Source organism: Cololabis saira, chromosome 6, assembly GCF_033807715.1.
Source record: "Cololabis saira isolate AMF1-May2022 chromosome 6, fColSai1.1, whole genome shotgun sequence".
NCBI lineage: Eukaryota > Metazoa > Chordata > Actinopteri > Beloniformes > Belonidae > Cololabis > Cololabis saira.
The window spans coordinates 29,252,703-29,268,558 of NC_084592.1; the positions used below are offsets into that span (position 1 = coordinate 29,252,703).

The window sequence follows — 15,856 nt, forward strand, 5'->3', positions numbered from 1 at the left end:
GTTTTCAGTTTTAATCCACCACCTACTGTATTCCAAAGTCATCACTAACTCCTGACCACTTTTCTTAAAACTTTTCTTAAAACGGCATTCAGACAGGCAAAGCCAATCCCTATAGTCTATAGCAGTGGTTCCCAAACTTTCTGTGCCCAAGGCACACCAAAGGACAAATAAAAACTTCAAGGCACACCTATTGTGCAAAATAGCCTTATAACACATGTTATCACTAATATCATCTGTTTATCTGTTAAGTTTATCATTTACTAATGCCAAATAAGATATGACAAAGGCAACTATTCTACCCATGAAATATTTATTAAAAAAATGCTTCACAAAAATATTTAAACTTTATCAAATTGGGCTTCATCAAACACACCCATTTCAACCAGATTGGTGGTTTGCTCCGCACGAGAAAGCGCTCCATTTTCCCTCTTGTTTATGTTTTAATGTTGTGTTGACCTACTGCCTTTGATGTGTCACAGTCTAAAATTCCCACCTGCGCAACTGCGTGAACAGCGAAATGTGGGATCCTCTTTGAGGATTTTTTAAAATAGTTTTTAGATAAAGAGTTTGCCTCTGTATTATGGAATAAGTGCATTCAAAGTAGTATATAGTAAATTAAAATAATTATTTTTGTCTAGTTGTATACTATATTGCAGTAGGCTATGGTTGTCACAAAATCCCACGGCACACTTGGACTTGCCTCAAGGCACACCAGTGTGCCTCGGCACACAGTTTGGGAACCACTGGTCTATAGTTTTCTCAACTCCTCCTTCCTCCTCTGAAATTCTGATGCAGTTCCAGCGTGAAACGACTCACCTGGGGGGAAGTCTAAAAGTTTTGTTTCGCTCTGTTGTTTTCAGAGGACAGAAGTAAGGTCAGGACCGAATAAAGCGGTAACAATATGGTATTTTGTAAGGAAACCTCTTCGATGAGACCTTTTCCGAGATGTTACAGAATGTCGTACAAAACAGGCAAAGCACAGAGATGACCTTTTCAGCTCCCACCTGTTTGGCCTTTCCGTGAATGCGGGAATAAGCAGAAATCCTATAAAACGGAAGCAGCGGTTTCCAAAGTGTAAGAATGTTCCACCGAGAGGAAGGGCCCCCGGTCTATTTACTCATACAGTGGTCTTCTTCCAGGCGGTACTTTTTTTGGTCGTTGCTGTTAAATGTATACATCACTACCTATCAGTAAATATCTGTGCCCCCATAAATGTGCCCAGTCTGATACATTCTCTTTCCTTCTTTTTATCATATCACTTTACAACAGGCCATTCGCTGCCTTTCGCCCCATCCTTTTCTTTTGCTTAGAGTAGCAGTTTTTTTCCTTCTCAGCCAAGACTCTTTTAAAATCTTTTATTAAATGCCATAAAGTGCTAAGGTCAGCTGGAGGCAGACAAGCTGCAGTTTATGCTACATATATGCACTTTTTGCTCAACGGTCGAAATGAAAGCAGCACTTTTTAATCAGAATATAGTTTCAAGTTAGTTCTCTACGATATCTATCTGGTCAGTTAAGTTGCAGAGGGGGTTGTGAATCAGTTTCAGCTCGTTCGGTGTTAATGAAATTAACACTTGCTCCAGGCAACGAGATGACCACCAAACAGGAACGCTTTTACACTTGCATTTTTCCCTCTGCATCTCTTCCCACTGTTTTACATTTGCATGGGGTTTGTGCCACCGCTGGTAGCATGAGGCCCCTGGACGCTACAGAGGTTGCACAGGCTGTCCGGCTCCAGAATGGCACATATGCCAGGATGTTTGCCGGGCCTCCCAGCACAGTCTTGACAACATGGAGGAGATTGCATGATTCTCGTGGCAGTAGAAGGACATTAATCCATCAGCAGAACTAGGGCTGTTCGATTTTGCCCAAAAATACAATCTCGATTTTTTTCTCTCAAAATCCGATTTTCGATTACGATTATTTTGTGAATTGACAAAAGACAAAGAAATGATTTCAAATATGCTGTTTTTTTATTGAACATTTGCCCCATTGGGCTTTAAGTGCAAACGTTGCTCTTATTAAACCTAAAATGAATGAATAAAGTGCAAAACTCTGTAAAATAAGTTGAAAAAAAGTTTTAAAAAATAGAATAAAATATAAAGTTTTATCTCTGAAAAAAAAAATCAGCAAATCAGCACTTGCAAACATACAGTAAGTTATATTTCCAATTAAATAAAACAAGACATTTTCTAATTAAACTAAACTGGGTCTTTGCATGCTAAATAATAATGCAACCCATGAAGGAGGTAGAGGTGTGTAATGTCAGTCATTACATTTGCTGTTCACATTTGCAAGTTTTTTGCAAGGAACACGAGCCGGTCTACGGCATCTGGCTTGAGGGATGCCCGGTGGCATGTTACAACGCCCCCTCCTACACTAAAGAGCCTCTCCGATGGGGAACTTGTCGCAGGTATTGAGAGGTATTTCCATCAATCATTAATATGGTATCAATCATTAATATGTGTGCAGACAAGGTAAAAAAAAAAAAAAAAAAAAAAAAAGAAAAAAAAGTGAAAAATCGATTTTACGATTTTCACGTTTTAACATCGTTCTAATTACATAATTGCGATTACGATTTAAAATCGATTAATCGAACAGCCCTAAGCAGAACCAGAATTAGCCCCTTTGTGGGAGGAGGAACATGACTCTCGGCACCTCACCTGACCTAAATCCATTATAACACACCTGAGACATTACGTTTTGGTCTAGTGGAGACCACCAGGTTGGACCACGGACTGTGCAGGAGCTCAGTGATGCCCCGGTCCAGATCTAGGAGGAGGTACCCCGGGACACTATCTGTCGTCTCATTAGCAGCAACGTTTTCAGGCATGCTTAAAGGCTCACGAGTGGTGTACAATCACACCCCTACAAACCACTCAGTACCCTTTTGAGTTGCTTTATCAATATTTCAACACAATGGGCCAGCCTGCCGCATCATTTTTCATTTTAGTTTTCGGGTCGTCTTCGATTCTGCCTTCGGTAGGGTTGATGATTTTCATTTCCATCAAACAATGTTGTGTCCTTTGATTACTAAGCCAGATCATATCAATAGATATCCAGCACGATTTCTTCCCCCTATTGAGTTCTGATGTGTTCCTTAAGTTGTTTTGCGCATCATTATTTACAGATGTGCGTGCGTGTCCTCGGGGGGAAAGTGACGAGGCTTTCTCTCTGTGGTGAAGAAGTAGATTACCTTTTTTTCCCCTCTCCTCAAGGCTCAGGAGCCTCTGATTTCCAAATATGCACAGTATGAACACAACTGCACGAAGAGTCATTTCTCCACTCTGTTTATCTGTGGTTGAAGCATTTGTCATGGTCTCGGGATGTAAACTTGAAAAATAAATTCCAGTGAAAGGAGTGTCAATAAACTGCTGTTCATGAAAGAGGTTCTATTGGCCATATCACATGTATGCAGATACATGACAAGCTCAGGGCTTCAAAACAACGGTCCATATTTCACAGGATGATGCCATGGTGCAGCTTCACTTTTTTTATCCACACAAGAGCAACAGAGTTAAGACAAAAACACCAGGAGTCACTTTTGCCTAAAAGGTTGTCAGCATTTCACAACATCTGTTACGCAGCAATCATCACTAAGAAAAACAAGCTTATTTTAATGCTACGAGTCAGCAAACATGCATTTCCTTTTCTTTTGAAATCCAATTTGTTTATTTCCATATGGTTTCGTCTTTTCTTTGTTTAGAAAGTGATTCATTTTTATTAAGTCATGCTAAACAGCCCCGTTTGTCATGCTGTAGTAGCCAAATAACATTTAGATAAGTGTCACCACTCTTGTGACAAAATAAATCAATATTAGTATAAGGATAAACCTCAGGTTGCACGATCTCATTGTAGTGCCACATCTGTTTGTAACACTTGCTTAGTTTCTCACAAATATTTACGTACCAATCCAGGTCTAAGGAAGCAAAGGTCTCTCCTCCTTTTGATTTTGCTTTTACTAGCAGTAGTTCATGTGACAAAAGTATCCAGCTTACAAAAACGTGGCAGCGACTGGATGGAACGCCAGCAGAAAACACTGCCATTTATACACTTTTTATACACATACAAAGTTAAAATTACTTAAAGGGGACCTATTATGAAAAACACGTTTTTTCTTGCTTTAACATATATAAAGTGGTCTCCCCTCAGCCTGCCAACTCAGAGAAGGAGGAAAGCAACCAAATTCTGCAGGGTCTGTACAGCCGCCCGGATGAGCCGTCCAGTGTGATGTGGCTTCTACGAGCCATTCAGATTCTGCGCATTTTCGTTACGTAACCAAAATGCAAACCACGCCCACAACTATAAAACCATGTAACTGCATGCGAGCGTCCGACTATCGGATCGCACTGCGTGACATCGGACGCTCTCTGTCCATCTCCCTCCAGCCAGCTGCCACTTTATTGAGGTTTTTGTAGTGAAATGAGGAGGTATCATAGAGATAACTTCTCATTTCAACGAACTGGATCAGCCGTTCCTCATCCATGACTGTTTCCTACAGCGCTTTCAACCGGCTTTCAACGCGAGCGACAGGAAGAAGCAGTGCATCCGACATATGTTCAGCTCAAAACGTTGCACTGCGTCGCTGCGTCCAGTTAGGAAATAGAGCAATGGAATTGATTTTGTCGCTGACGCTCATTCGCATCGCATGCAGTTAGGACACGGTAACTCCGCCGGCCGGAGCTTCCGCCATTTTTTCGTAGCGGTGTATCGCGTCATTCAGGCAGCCAATCAGCACAGAGCCTCATTATCATAGCCCCGCCCACTCAGAATCCCTCATAGATAATGAGGTTACAGAATGGGATGATAAAGACATGGCTCAGAGGCTGAATTTCTAATTTATTTAGCAAAAACAATCAAGAGCTTGTTTTTAAGACATTCAAGGCCTGTTTAAAATAGACATTAGATGCCATAATAGGTCCCCTTTAAGTTTGTTTTTGGGGACCCTAACCCTTAAGTGGAACCCCATATTTGAAATATTGTCAGAGACTCTAAATAGCAATTTACTTGGTCGCCCCCGTGTTACTTTTAAATGCCATTTTGAAACACTTATTCCGTTTTAACTCCAAATCGCTTTGATTCACAGTCTTTTGGTCCCTAATGAAGGTTTACACTCCTTTTACAGTTTTACAGTCGACACTCTAGAGACAGGAGCCGTTCAGTACAGCTCAATGGAAATGTGGCTCAGCTGGTGACGTAAATGTGTCGGTAGTTGCGGTTACTCAAGCTCCCTGGAGTAAATCTTCAGGAAGCTCATGTAAGTCAGTCGATATGATGTCCTCTAAAGTCATGGATACGCAACTTTTTCCGTGTTTTATTCTGGCTATGTGACTCACCTGGTAATGCAGAGCACCACCACGCAGATGATGACCACCTGCAGTGCCCCGATGATTGAGGCGATGAGGACGTAGTGCAGCTTGCCAGAGCCAGGCACCACATAGAGGACGTTGTACTCTTTGATGTCGCACTTGGGGCCCCTGAAGCCTGAGTGACAGCTGAGATCACACATACATCACAGGAGTTGGGAGAATGAGACAGGGAGAGAAGGCAAGTCATTTCTTTGAAGTGACAGATTCATTATTTTCTGTGTATCTAATTGAAAGGTTAACAGTTTCTGGGTGATGGCATTGTGGTGACTTTTTTTTTGTTGCCTTGATAGTTTCAGTGAAGGTGACTGACGGGGGCCTCCAGCAAGGAGGAAGGGAGGAAGAAAGTTAGGATGTTTACACACAAAGTGGGTGAATAGTGAATAGTTTCCTCGCGATAGTAAAATAAGAATCATAGTATTGTTACAGAAACTCATCAGCTGCTGTAACTACACCACGGCAAGAACTGTGCTCATCTCAAGCTTCCTCTAGACATCTAATCCAAAAACAGCTTTTTGGAAGCTGTTCTTGATACTGGCATTAATAAAAAAAACAACTAAAAGCTTATATTCATAATTTTCCTTCTATGTGTAAAAACGTTTCTATCCCTGTACAATACAGCAGTGGCTCTGCTGGCCTTCTGTCTGAACGTCTCTGTTAATGAGGCATCTTTAGCAATTCATATATCAGCTGTGTCTAGAAGCCTGTTTACTGCTTTCCCTTGACATGGAAGGATTTGGCCAGCAAAGTATGAAAATATAAAAACACGCACGCACGCACGCACGCGCGCACGCGCGCACGCACGCACACGCACACACGCTCATGCATACACTAATGGAGATGATCTTTGTTCTCACAGATGCACTAAAATGGTCCCCCTTTTAATCTCTTTCTCTCTCTATTTGTTTCCCTGCAGTTTGTCTTCTTTACCTTCTTTTCTGTCTCAGGGGAGGTTGTTACCCAACAACACCTGCACATCCTTGTTTATCACAAACACACAAACACACACACACAGTCTCCTTTAACATTCACCATCCACTTGACCTGTCAGCGTTAGATGAACATTGCAACCTTGTTCTCTTTTCTCACACACACACACACACTCACACTCACACACACACACACACACACACACACACACACACACACACACACACACACACACTCTCATTAAGCTGCAGCCTGTAATTCCTACAACCAGCAGGGGGCAGCAGAGACCCTCCACACTTCCCGTCTGATAAGCTGTTCTGTATGCAACCACCCTGTCTGGCTGGGTGAGTGGAGACGATCAAGGTTGGAAAGAACTGAGCGGGACTGAGGGAGTGAGAGACCTCAAGACCCTCTGGCTGCCACACCATCAAGCTGTTAAAAATGGCAGACCTGATCGGCACAAAGGTGCATTCAAAATATGTGTGTGTTTGTGTGTGCGTGTATTGGTGGTAGGTTTTAATGCATGCCTCCTTTTTGCCGTTACATCAGCGTGTCTCTGTGCAGCCTGTGTTCGGTCGTATACTGTGTGCCTTGGTGAAAATGTCTGCATGTGCTGCGTATGTGTCCTGTCATGTACTCGTTTTCCTTCTGCATCGTAAGTGCAGTTGTGTGCTCAAACATAAGCTTAAGCATTTATTTCCCACACTTTTTGGGGGTATCTCTGTAAATCTAAGGCCTATATATGAAACAGTCATCAGATTTACAGAGATACGATGAAACGCTTGGCTTCTCTCCTGGGTTACCTTGTTATAAAGCTGATATGGCTAATATGCTAGCAGCTACATATATCTTCACTTGGATATGTGGAACGTATCCAAGCTGTTTTGAAGAATTTGTGTTTGTCAGCGTTTTTTTTTTTGGGGGGGGGGGGTTACAGAAAAAAAGACCTATTCTTTTGGAATTATTGTGAAACCATATGGACCATACCAACATGGCTAATGTGTTAGCAGCTAAATGCAGTTCCACTTGGACACACGTCAAAGGCTCAAATATGACATAGTCTTTTAAAAGAAGAACACTTTGGTGTTGCCAATTTTTTTTTTAGATTACCTTCTTATAAAAACAATACAGCTAAATGGTTAGCAGCTGCATGCAGGTGCACTAGGACATAGCATGGAACTCTTGTGACATATTTGAGTTGTGTGATTGATTGTTGTGTGAGTGGTTGTTATTTCTCACATAGTTTGAGTTATTTCTAGACTTCTAAAGCCCAAAGAGTTAAAAGAACAACATTGTGAAACAACTTGCGTCTCAGTGTCACTTTCATATAAAGCTAATGTTGTAGCTTATAGTAGCTAATAGTTAGCAGCTACATATAGCTCCCCTTCGAGATACTGCACAAAACGTATTCACATTTTGGAGTATTTCTGGTCAACAAAGTCCCAAACATGACTAAAGTTAATAAAAATGAGGTGTGAGTATGTGAATCCCCAACTATTAAGACATTTTCCAACTTGATTATTGAACATAAAAATTAATTAAAATCCATAAAAAATGCAGCAGCGGGGCCAGGTGGGTGATAAATCAACACACAATAAAAAGAATCTGAAGAACCAATCTTGAACATCTGTGATTCAAATGATGGAAAAGTTTGAGTGTTCTTCATTTTACAAGTAGAACTGTCCCCTGAATACCACAGCAACAGCTCTGCCTGGAACCTCTCCAATCTGCTTTTAAAGCCCTCCACAGCACTGAATCAGCGCTACTTAAGGTTCTTAATGATTTGTTGTCAATCACTGACTCTGGAGATTCTGCCATCCTGATCCTCCTTGATCTTACAGCTGCATTTGACACTGTAGATCACAGCATATTAATCTCCCGTCTGGAACACTCTGCTGGCATCAGAGGCACTGCTCTGAAATGGTTTACATCATACCTAACAGACAGATGTTTTTCTGTCTGCCTGGAGGGATCGGTATCCCCCTCTGCTCCTCTCCCTTTTGGAGTTCCTCAAGGGTCTATTCTGGGGCCTACATTTTTTTCCCTGTACATGCTCCCCCTGGGATCCATTCTTAGAAAATATAACATCTCTTTTCCCTGCTATGCTGATGACACGCAAATTTACATGCCATTAAAACGGAACGAGTCCCACTCTTTTAAAAGTTTACTAGACTGTCTGGAAGACATCAAAGCCTGGATGGCTTTAAACTTTTTAAACTTTATTGAAAATAAAACGGAGGTCCTAGTTTTTCGTGAAAGATGGAGCTTAATTTTTGCTGTCCTTAAATGACAACGCAGCGTGAACAACATGCGGTGTACATGCATGTGATGCCGCACAAAGCGGAGAGTAACATCAAATCATAAAACAGCTGCGTATAAGACACAGTATCAATGTAAGCGGTGCAGTGTATTTAACTGCTTTAGCAAAGCTGATATAGTACAACTTCATTATGGCCTCCCAGCTCCGACTTAGCAAACTAGGCTCCAAAAAATTAGCTAATCACTTTATTGAATGGCTCTCCCACTGTACATCATTATTTAGTCTCGTCAAGTGAAGGCGTAACAAACCTTATTAAAATAAAACTTTAGTTATAAACTAACGACACTGTGTCAGTTTTAATTTCTAACATTACAAAATGACCGATAACCCCAGAGGAAACACCAGGAGGAAACAGGAAACACTGCAACTTCAATAGAGGACGCCCATGAGCAGCAAGTTCTCTGTGGCTGAGCGAGGGAAGGTGGTACAGGGGAAAAAAAAGGCAGAATGTCACAGAGCTGGCACTAAATTCATTGTGAAGGATTCACTGTCCTTCACTACTGTGAAATCTAGTTGATTTAAGCAACAGCTAGAAATGCATATATTTTTGTCCTCTTTGTTACACTATATTACCAAGGAGAAGTATGCTAAGCAGATACTGCTTCTTTCAAATTTAAGGACTGTAAAAGTATTTGATTTAAGGAAACACAATGTTGATTTTCTTGGGCAAAAGAAGACTAAAGACAGATAGCAGAATTCTCTACTGCGTTCAACATTCCTAACCCTTCTGATCACATGACTTGCATTAATATCCATCAATATATGTTCATTTATAGTTTCCACCAGAGAAACTGGTTTGTTTTGGATCTTTAAAAAAAAATCTATTCTGTTAGCACAAAGTAGTAAAATTTCTCTTCTTTTTGTGTCTTTAGTTTTTTTAGTTTAAGCATTTTTTTTTTTACATCATACCTTTAACTTTTGATAAACAGCATTGGTATCAATTAAATCCTAACGATGGTGTTAGGAGCTACTTTTAGATCCACTCTGAGATAAGGCACTGACCTATTTAATGACATTTGAAAAAGGCTCTTCATTTATTGAATGCTCTACTATACTCACAAATGAGTTTAACATTTGCCGGGCGCTTTTTGAATATATTTGGTTGGAATATATTTGCTTTTTTTGTATCCAAACTATGCTCTTCTGAAAACAAAATGCTAATTTAGCGAGTAACTTGGAACACAAAAACTAACACATTCTCAAAAACTAAACCAAAGAGAGCATGCATATAAAAATGAAAGAATAATGTCTACAAAAACATCCTTAAAAATGAGCCAACTATTTGAATGAATGGCTCTCATTGGTGTGATGGAAGTCTCTATATTTCATGTGGCTGAAGTGGGAAAGCGGTTAAATCAGCCTGCATTCATGAATAACTCCATGTGAGCGATTCTTACAGTATCTGTAATCAGCAGCTGTTTGTAGATCCCGATGCGGTTCATTAAATCCTGTAGCTATCAGGGGACAACAGGACAGATATGCTGATAAATCTGCAGCTTCTGATTTGAGGAGAGCATCGGCAGACTGCAGAGGCATCATTATTTCACCGTGTTTACCTTTCTTACATCATAAGCGAAAGTCACCAGGCTAAATGACAACGCACACCTCTACAAACTCAGGCTGGTGTTTTTAGAGCACATGATAAATGTGACTCTGTGCAGCTGGCACCCACTTTCACACGGATCTTCAACCGGTCCCTGGAGCTGTGTGGGGTGCCCTCATGCCTCAAACGCTCCACCTTCATCCCAGTCCTCAAGAAACCCACCATCACAGGACTAATGACCCTTTTCCACTAGTACCTACTCAGCGCGCTTCTACCCGCCCCCGTCTTGTGCTTTTCCACTACGGGCAGAGGCGGGTGGAGCCGTGCCAAGCAGATACCTTTTCTGTATCTACTTTGCAGAGGTTCTAATGGCGCTTTTCCACTAGTACCTACTCAGTCCGACTCGCCTCGGGACGGCTCGTCACGCATCGTCCCGGCTCCACCCGCTTTGGCCTCGTTTGTTTTTCCACAGCCAGGTGAGAAGTGGCGGGTTGGGGTGAAGCTGCTGTGACGTACTCGATTGCACAACCCCTTTGTTTGTGTCGGCGCAGATGAGAAATCAGCTGGAGCCGTGAGCAGCTGAGAGTAAAACAGAGCGCCTGTGGATCTGATCGTTCCTTATCGCCCGTCTACATCCATTTTTAATTATTTCGTCAGCCACCAGGTTTATGAACATCTACACCTCAGAGTTGGATCACCAAACAGACGTTTGCGCTGTATAATAAAATCGCCGCGAGCCGCCAGTCGTTCTCGCGCTGACCCCCCGCTTCCTGATTCAAACGTCTGACGGCCCCGCCCCCGACCAATCAGCTGCCTGTAATGTGATGACGTCAGAAATAGTGCCGGCTCAGCCCGCTTAGAACCTCGGCAGAAAAGATACAGAAAAAGTATCTGCTTGGCACGGCTCCACCCGCCTCGGCCCGTAGTGGAAAAGCGCAAGACGGGGGCGTGGCGGGTAGAAGCGAGCTGAGTAGGTACTAGTGGAAAAGGGCCATAAGCGTGCTGCTGAGCCGGCACTATATCTGACGTCATCACTCTACACCACTCGGGCTGAGTAGGTACTAGTGCAGGGGTCGGCAACCCAAAATGTTGAAAGAGCCATATTGGACCAAAAACACAAAAAACAAATATGTCTGGAGCCGCAAAAAATAAAAAGTCTTGAATCAGCCTTAGAATGAAGGCAAATGGCGAAAGGTGAAACGTGGAGAAAAAAGTCAAAATTTCGAGAAAAAAGTCGAAATGTCGGGAAAAAAGTTGAAATGTCGAGATTAATGTTGAAGTACAATCTCGAGGAAAAAGTGGAAATGTTGGAAAAAAAAAGTGGAAATGTCGAGAAAAAATGCGAAATGTTGAGAAAAAAGTGGAAATGTCGAGAAACAATTCGAAATGTTGCGAAAAAAAGCAAAAATTTTGAGAAAAAAGTCGAAATGTTGAGAAAAAAGTCGAAATTTCAAGAAAAAAGTCAAAATGTCGAGATTAAAAAAAAAGAAAAAACGAAAAAATAAAGAGAAAAAAGGAAGAAAAAAAGAAGAAACAAAAGAAAAAAAAGGTCAAACATTTTTGAAAAAGCTCCAGGAGCCACTAGGGCGGCGCTAAAGAGCCGCATGCGGCTCTGGAGCCGCGGGTTGCTGATCCCTGTACTAGTGGAAAAGCGCCATAAATGACTACAGGCCTGTCGCCCTGACATCTGTGGTTATGAAATCCTCTGAACGGCTGGTGCTGAGCCACCTGAAGGACACCACGGTGGATGACGCAGTCAACATAGGACTGCACTACATCCTGCGTCACCTTGACACCCCAGGGACTTACGCGAGGATCCTGTTCGTGGACTTCAGCTCAGCGTTCAACACCATCGTTCCTGAAATCCTCCACCAGAAGCTCACCCAGCTCACCGTGCCTGCCCCCACCTGTCAGTGGATCACCAGCTTCCTGAGTGACAGGAGGCAGCAGGTGAGGCTGGGGAGCATCACATCCAGCACCCGGGCCATCAGCACTGGCGCCCGCCAGGGGTGCGTCCTCACCCCCCCTCACCATCCTCAACAGCACTGTCTCCACCACAGACTCCTTCAGGTTCCTGGGAATCACCCACATCAACTCTGTCTGGAAGAAGCTCAGCAGAGGTTGTACTTCCTGTGTCAGCTCAGGAAGTTTAACCTGCCACAGCAGCTGATGACCACCTTCTACTCTGCCATCATCCAGTCTGTTCTCTGCACTTCCACCAAACTAGACAGACACAGACTGCAATGGACAATCAGGTCTGCAGAGAGGATATTATTTGGGACTAACCAAACTAAATAATAACTAAATAATAATAATAACCACAATCATATTCTGTAACAATGCACCTTTCAATAACCATGTCTACATCACACTGCTGCACCAATCACTTTTTTTAATTGTATATATGTTAATAAGAGTGATTTGTCTATTTACTGTTTGCTATTATTTAAATCTGGGTACAGTTAGCGAAATAACTGGAGTCAAATGCCCGGTCTGGCATGTTTAAACTTGGCCAATAAACTGATTCTGATGTTTTCCTGGAATGGATTTACAAGGAAACAGTGACGTTGCCATTTATGGCAAGAAATACACCCAAAATGGAATCACATTTTTGCTCAGTAAATTGCACTCATAAACATCTTCAATGCTCTTTAATAATAGTTTCTACCAACTTTTAACAAATCCAGTAAAAGACATCGTATCCACACCATCTGGATGTTTGGTATTGCACCATCCAGGCAAAAACTGGATATCCTAAATAAGTGTCTTTCTCTGTTTTGAGCTGTTTATTTTATTCTCTTTATGGATGGCACAGCTGTTTCAGAGTAAGGTTACACTGGCAGAGGCTGCATTCATGAATCATCATACTGATCGATCAGCAGCAACATTAAAACCATCTGCTTGGTATTGTGTGAATTGCTGCTGTGCCGCCAAACTGCTCTGAGCCACTGGGGCATGGATGCAGGATGTCCTTAGATGTCTGGCACCAGGATCTTGGCAGCAACGCTTTCTTGAGGACTTTCTTGAGCTGTGTGGTGGGGTCTTTAAAGATCTGGCTTTTTTGCAACTGGATATATATATATATATATATATATATATATATATATATATATATATATATATATATATATATATTTTTTTTTTAGTTTAGTTTAGTTTATTTTCGGTCATGACACACAAAAGAATAAATAAAAAACCAAGAATAAAACTGACAACAAGAAAACTTTCAATTGTTCAAAGAAAACATAACAAAAAAGTTTCCAGTATACAAATAAACAAATAACATCTAGACCGAAAAAGGGGTAGGCTGAAGCAAAGCTTATTATTTGCCTACCCTCAAAAAGATTAATTAAATTAATAAAATAAAAGCAAAAAGTAAGAGAAAGACTGCCCGTAAAACAAATTGCCTCTGTAGGGATAACAAACATTCCTCAAAAAATAAAAGATTTTTAAAATAAAGGTGCAGTCTACATGTTACCTTCATCCTTAAAAAATCAAAGCAAATCACCAATTAAATAAATAAATAAATACCCAAATCAACATCAAGCCACTCATTAATTTAATATAAGGAAATCATCCTTCTTTTCAATGTTTTTTTAAATAAAGTTAAAGTTCTACATAATTTCAAATCTATATCTAATTTATTCCATACATCCACCGCTGCCACTGTAGTGCATCTTAGTTTGGTGTTAGTTCTGATTGTTGATTTTCTGTATATACTTTCCCCTCTGAGGTTGTAATGGCTTTGTCTTAAATTGAACATATTTTGGATACAGTCTGGCAGCATGTTATTGTTGATTTTGAACATGAGCTGTGCAGTTTTGAAGTCCACCAGTTCATTGAATTTAAGCTTATTTGAATCTATAAATAATTGATTGGTTGGGTATATATATATATATATATATATATATATATATATATATATATATATATATATATATATATATATATATATATATATATATATATATAATGTGAGAAAACTGCACTTGAATGAGTGTTTTAATCTCTTTGTGTGTTTTAATGTTGTTGCTGATCATCTCCATCACTCCACTTCAGTACTTTTCAATCATCCCGCTGCACGAATGCGAACCACAAAGGACACTTTTATTCGCTCACACCCAGACAGCCCAGCTCGACTACTGGTAAATAAAGACCGAGACCAAGGCGTGTAAAGCAGGGAGTACCAATATCTCCATGAAGCGGTGCAAAAAACCCAACATGGGATTAATCTGACTCGTGTTTGTCGGGTCAACAGCTCGTCCTATTCCATCACCACTTAGGGCTGTGTGGGGGTCGGGGAGGATTCCCTCTCAGCACAGCTGCTCATATTCATTCAAGAAAAACTATACTGATGGCAAAATAAATAGGCCAAGATTCTTATCATTTTACATCTGATTAACTGTCTCATATTGTACTCTCTGTTTTTATTGTTTCCAGATGATACAGAAGAATCAACAAGTTTGTGATGACACTGGGGTTTTGTGTATAACTAGATGAGTTGTTTGATTGCTACACAAGACCACATGTGCTGCCCGTAATAGCAATATAACAATAGCTTTACTGATTGCTAGCCATTAAAAATCTATTAATTTCACTATGAATAAACAATCAGTGGTTATGACGCAGCATTTGGGTAAACCACAACCTCAGTTCCAAAAAAGTATAATATTAGATAAAAACACAATGCTAGGACATGTAAATTGCATAAACATCTGTTCTATGTACAATAAAGAGTAAATTAACCATAGAACATGAACCGTATAAAGAAGAACATGAAAGTTGATGGCAGCAACTTGTCTCTGAAAGTTGGGGCAGGATAACGTTTAAGTAGCAGCCGCTCTTCTTTTCCAGGTCCATATACATCTGGGAGCTGAGGAGACCATTTGCTGGAGTTAAGCAAGTCATCTGACACAGTACAGCAGTCCTGGGTGCCCTTTTTCATAGTTTACTTTAATGGTGTGCCAAATGTTTTAAGTTGGTAAAAGGCCTGGACTGCAGGCCGATTCAGCGCCAAGCTCGTCTGCTATGAAACCCTGTTTTCAGTGTTGTCTTGCTGAAAGATGCAACGTCTCATTCTGAAAAACATGTTGCCCGGATGGGAGCATATGTTGCTTTGCTTTGTTGTGTTTCCTTTCCAGATGTTTGAGCTGTACCTCCACACCATCCTAGATGCTTTTCAACTGAGCTCTGATAACAGCCAGATGGTCCCTCTTCTCTTTCGCCCCCAGGACATGACATCCATGTTTTCCGAAAGGAATTTCTAATTTTGATTCGTCTGACCACAGGACAGTTTTCTACTTTGCCTCAGTCCATTTTGGCCCGGAGAAGACGATGACATATCTGGGTCATGATCACACGGGACCTCTTTGCATGCTAAAACTCTAACCTGCATCTGTGGATGGTACGATGGACCGTTCTCTAGAACAGTGACTTCCTGACATATTCCTGAGCCCATCCAGCCATTTCCACTACGGAATCACCCATTATTTTTTACCTTGTCCCCAGTGCCCTAAGGTTTCTCCAAATTCCCAGAATCTTTTGATGTTACAATACTGTAGATTAGGGCTGGGCGATATATCGAGATTTTAATATATATCGATATATTTTCAAACATGATATGGTACGAGACAATATCGTTTATATCGATTTAAAATTTTGTATTTTATTTATTTATTTATTTTTTTTACATTTTTTT

General features: G+C 41.0%; 2 protein-coding genes across 3 annotated transcripts in view; both read right to left on the reverse strand.

Annotated features, from left to right (window-relative positions):
* The window catches only part of cavin2a (caveolae associated protein 2a), an 89,426-nt gene extending 87,851 nt beyond the window's left edge, over nt 1-1,575 (reverse strand). Inside the window, exon 1 of the mRNA XM_061723922.1 lies at nt 1,572-1,575. The gene's annotated coding sequence lies outside the window, so the exon portion shown is untranslated. The remainder of the gene's footprint in view (nt 1-1,571) is intronic.
* Nucleotides 1-15,856, reverse strand: part of tmeff2a (transmembrane protein with EGF-like and two follistatin-like domains 2a) — a 199,467-nt gene that overhangs the window by 2,039 nt on the left and 181,572 nt on the right. For both annotated transcript variants that reach the window (XM_061723924.1, XM_061723923.1), the window contains one exon: nt 5,336-5,494. In XM_061723924.1, coding sequence (XP_061579908.1) covers nt 5,336-5,494 — 159 coding nt within the window. The remainder of the gene's footprint in view (nt 1-5,335; nt 5,495-15,856) is intronic.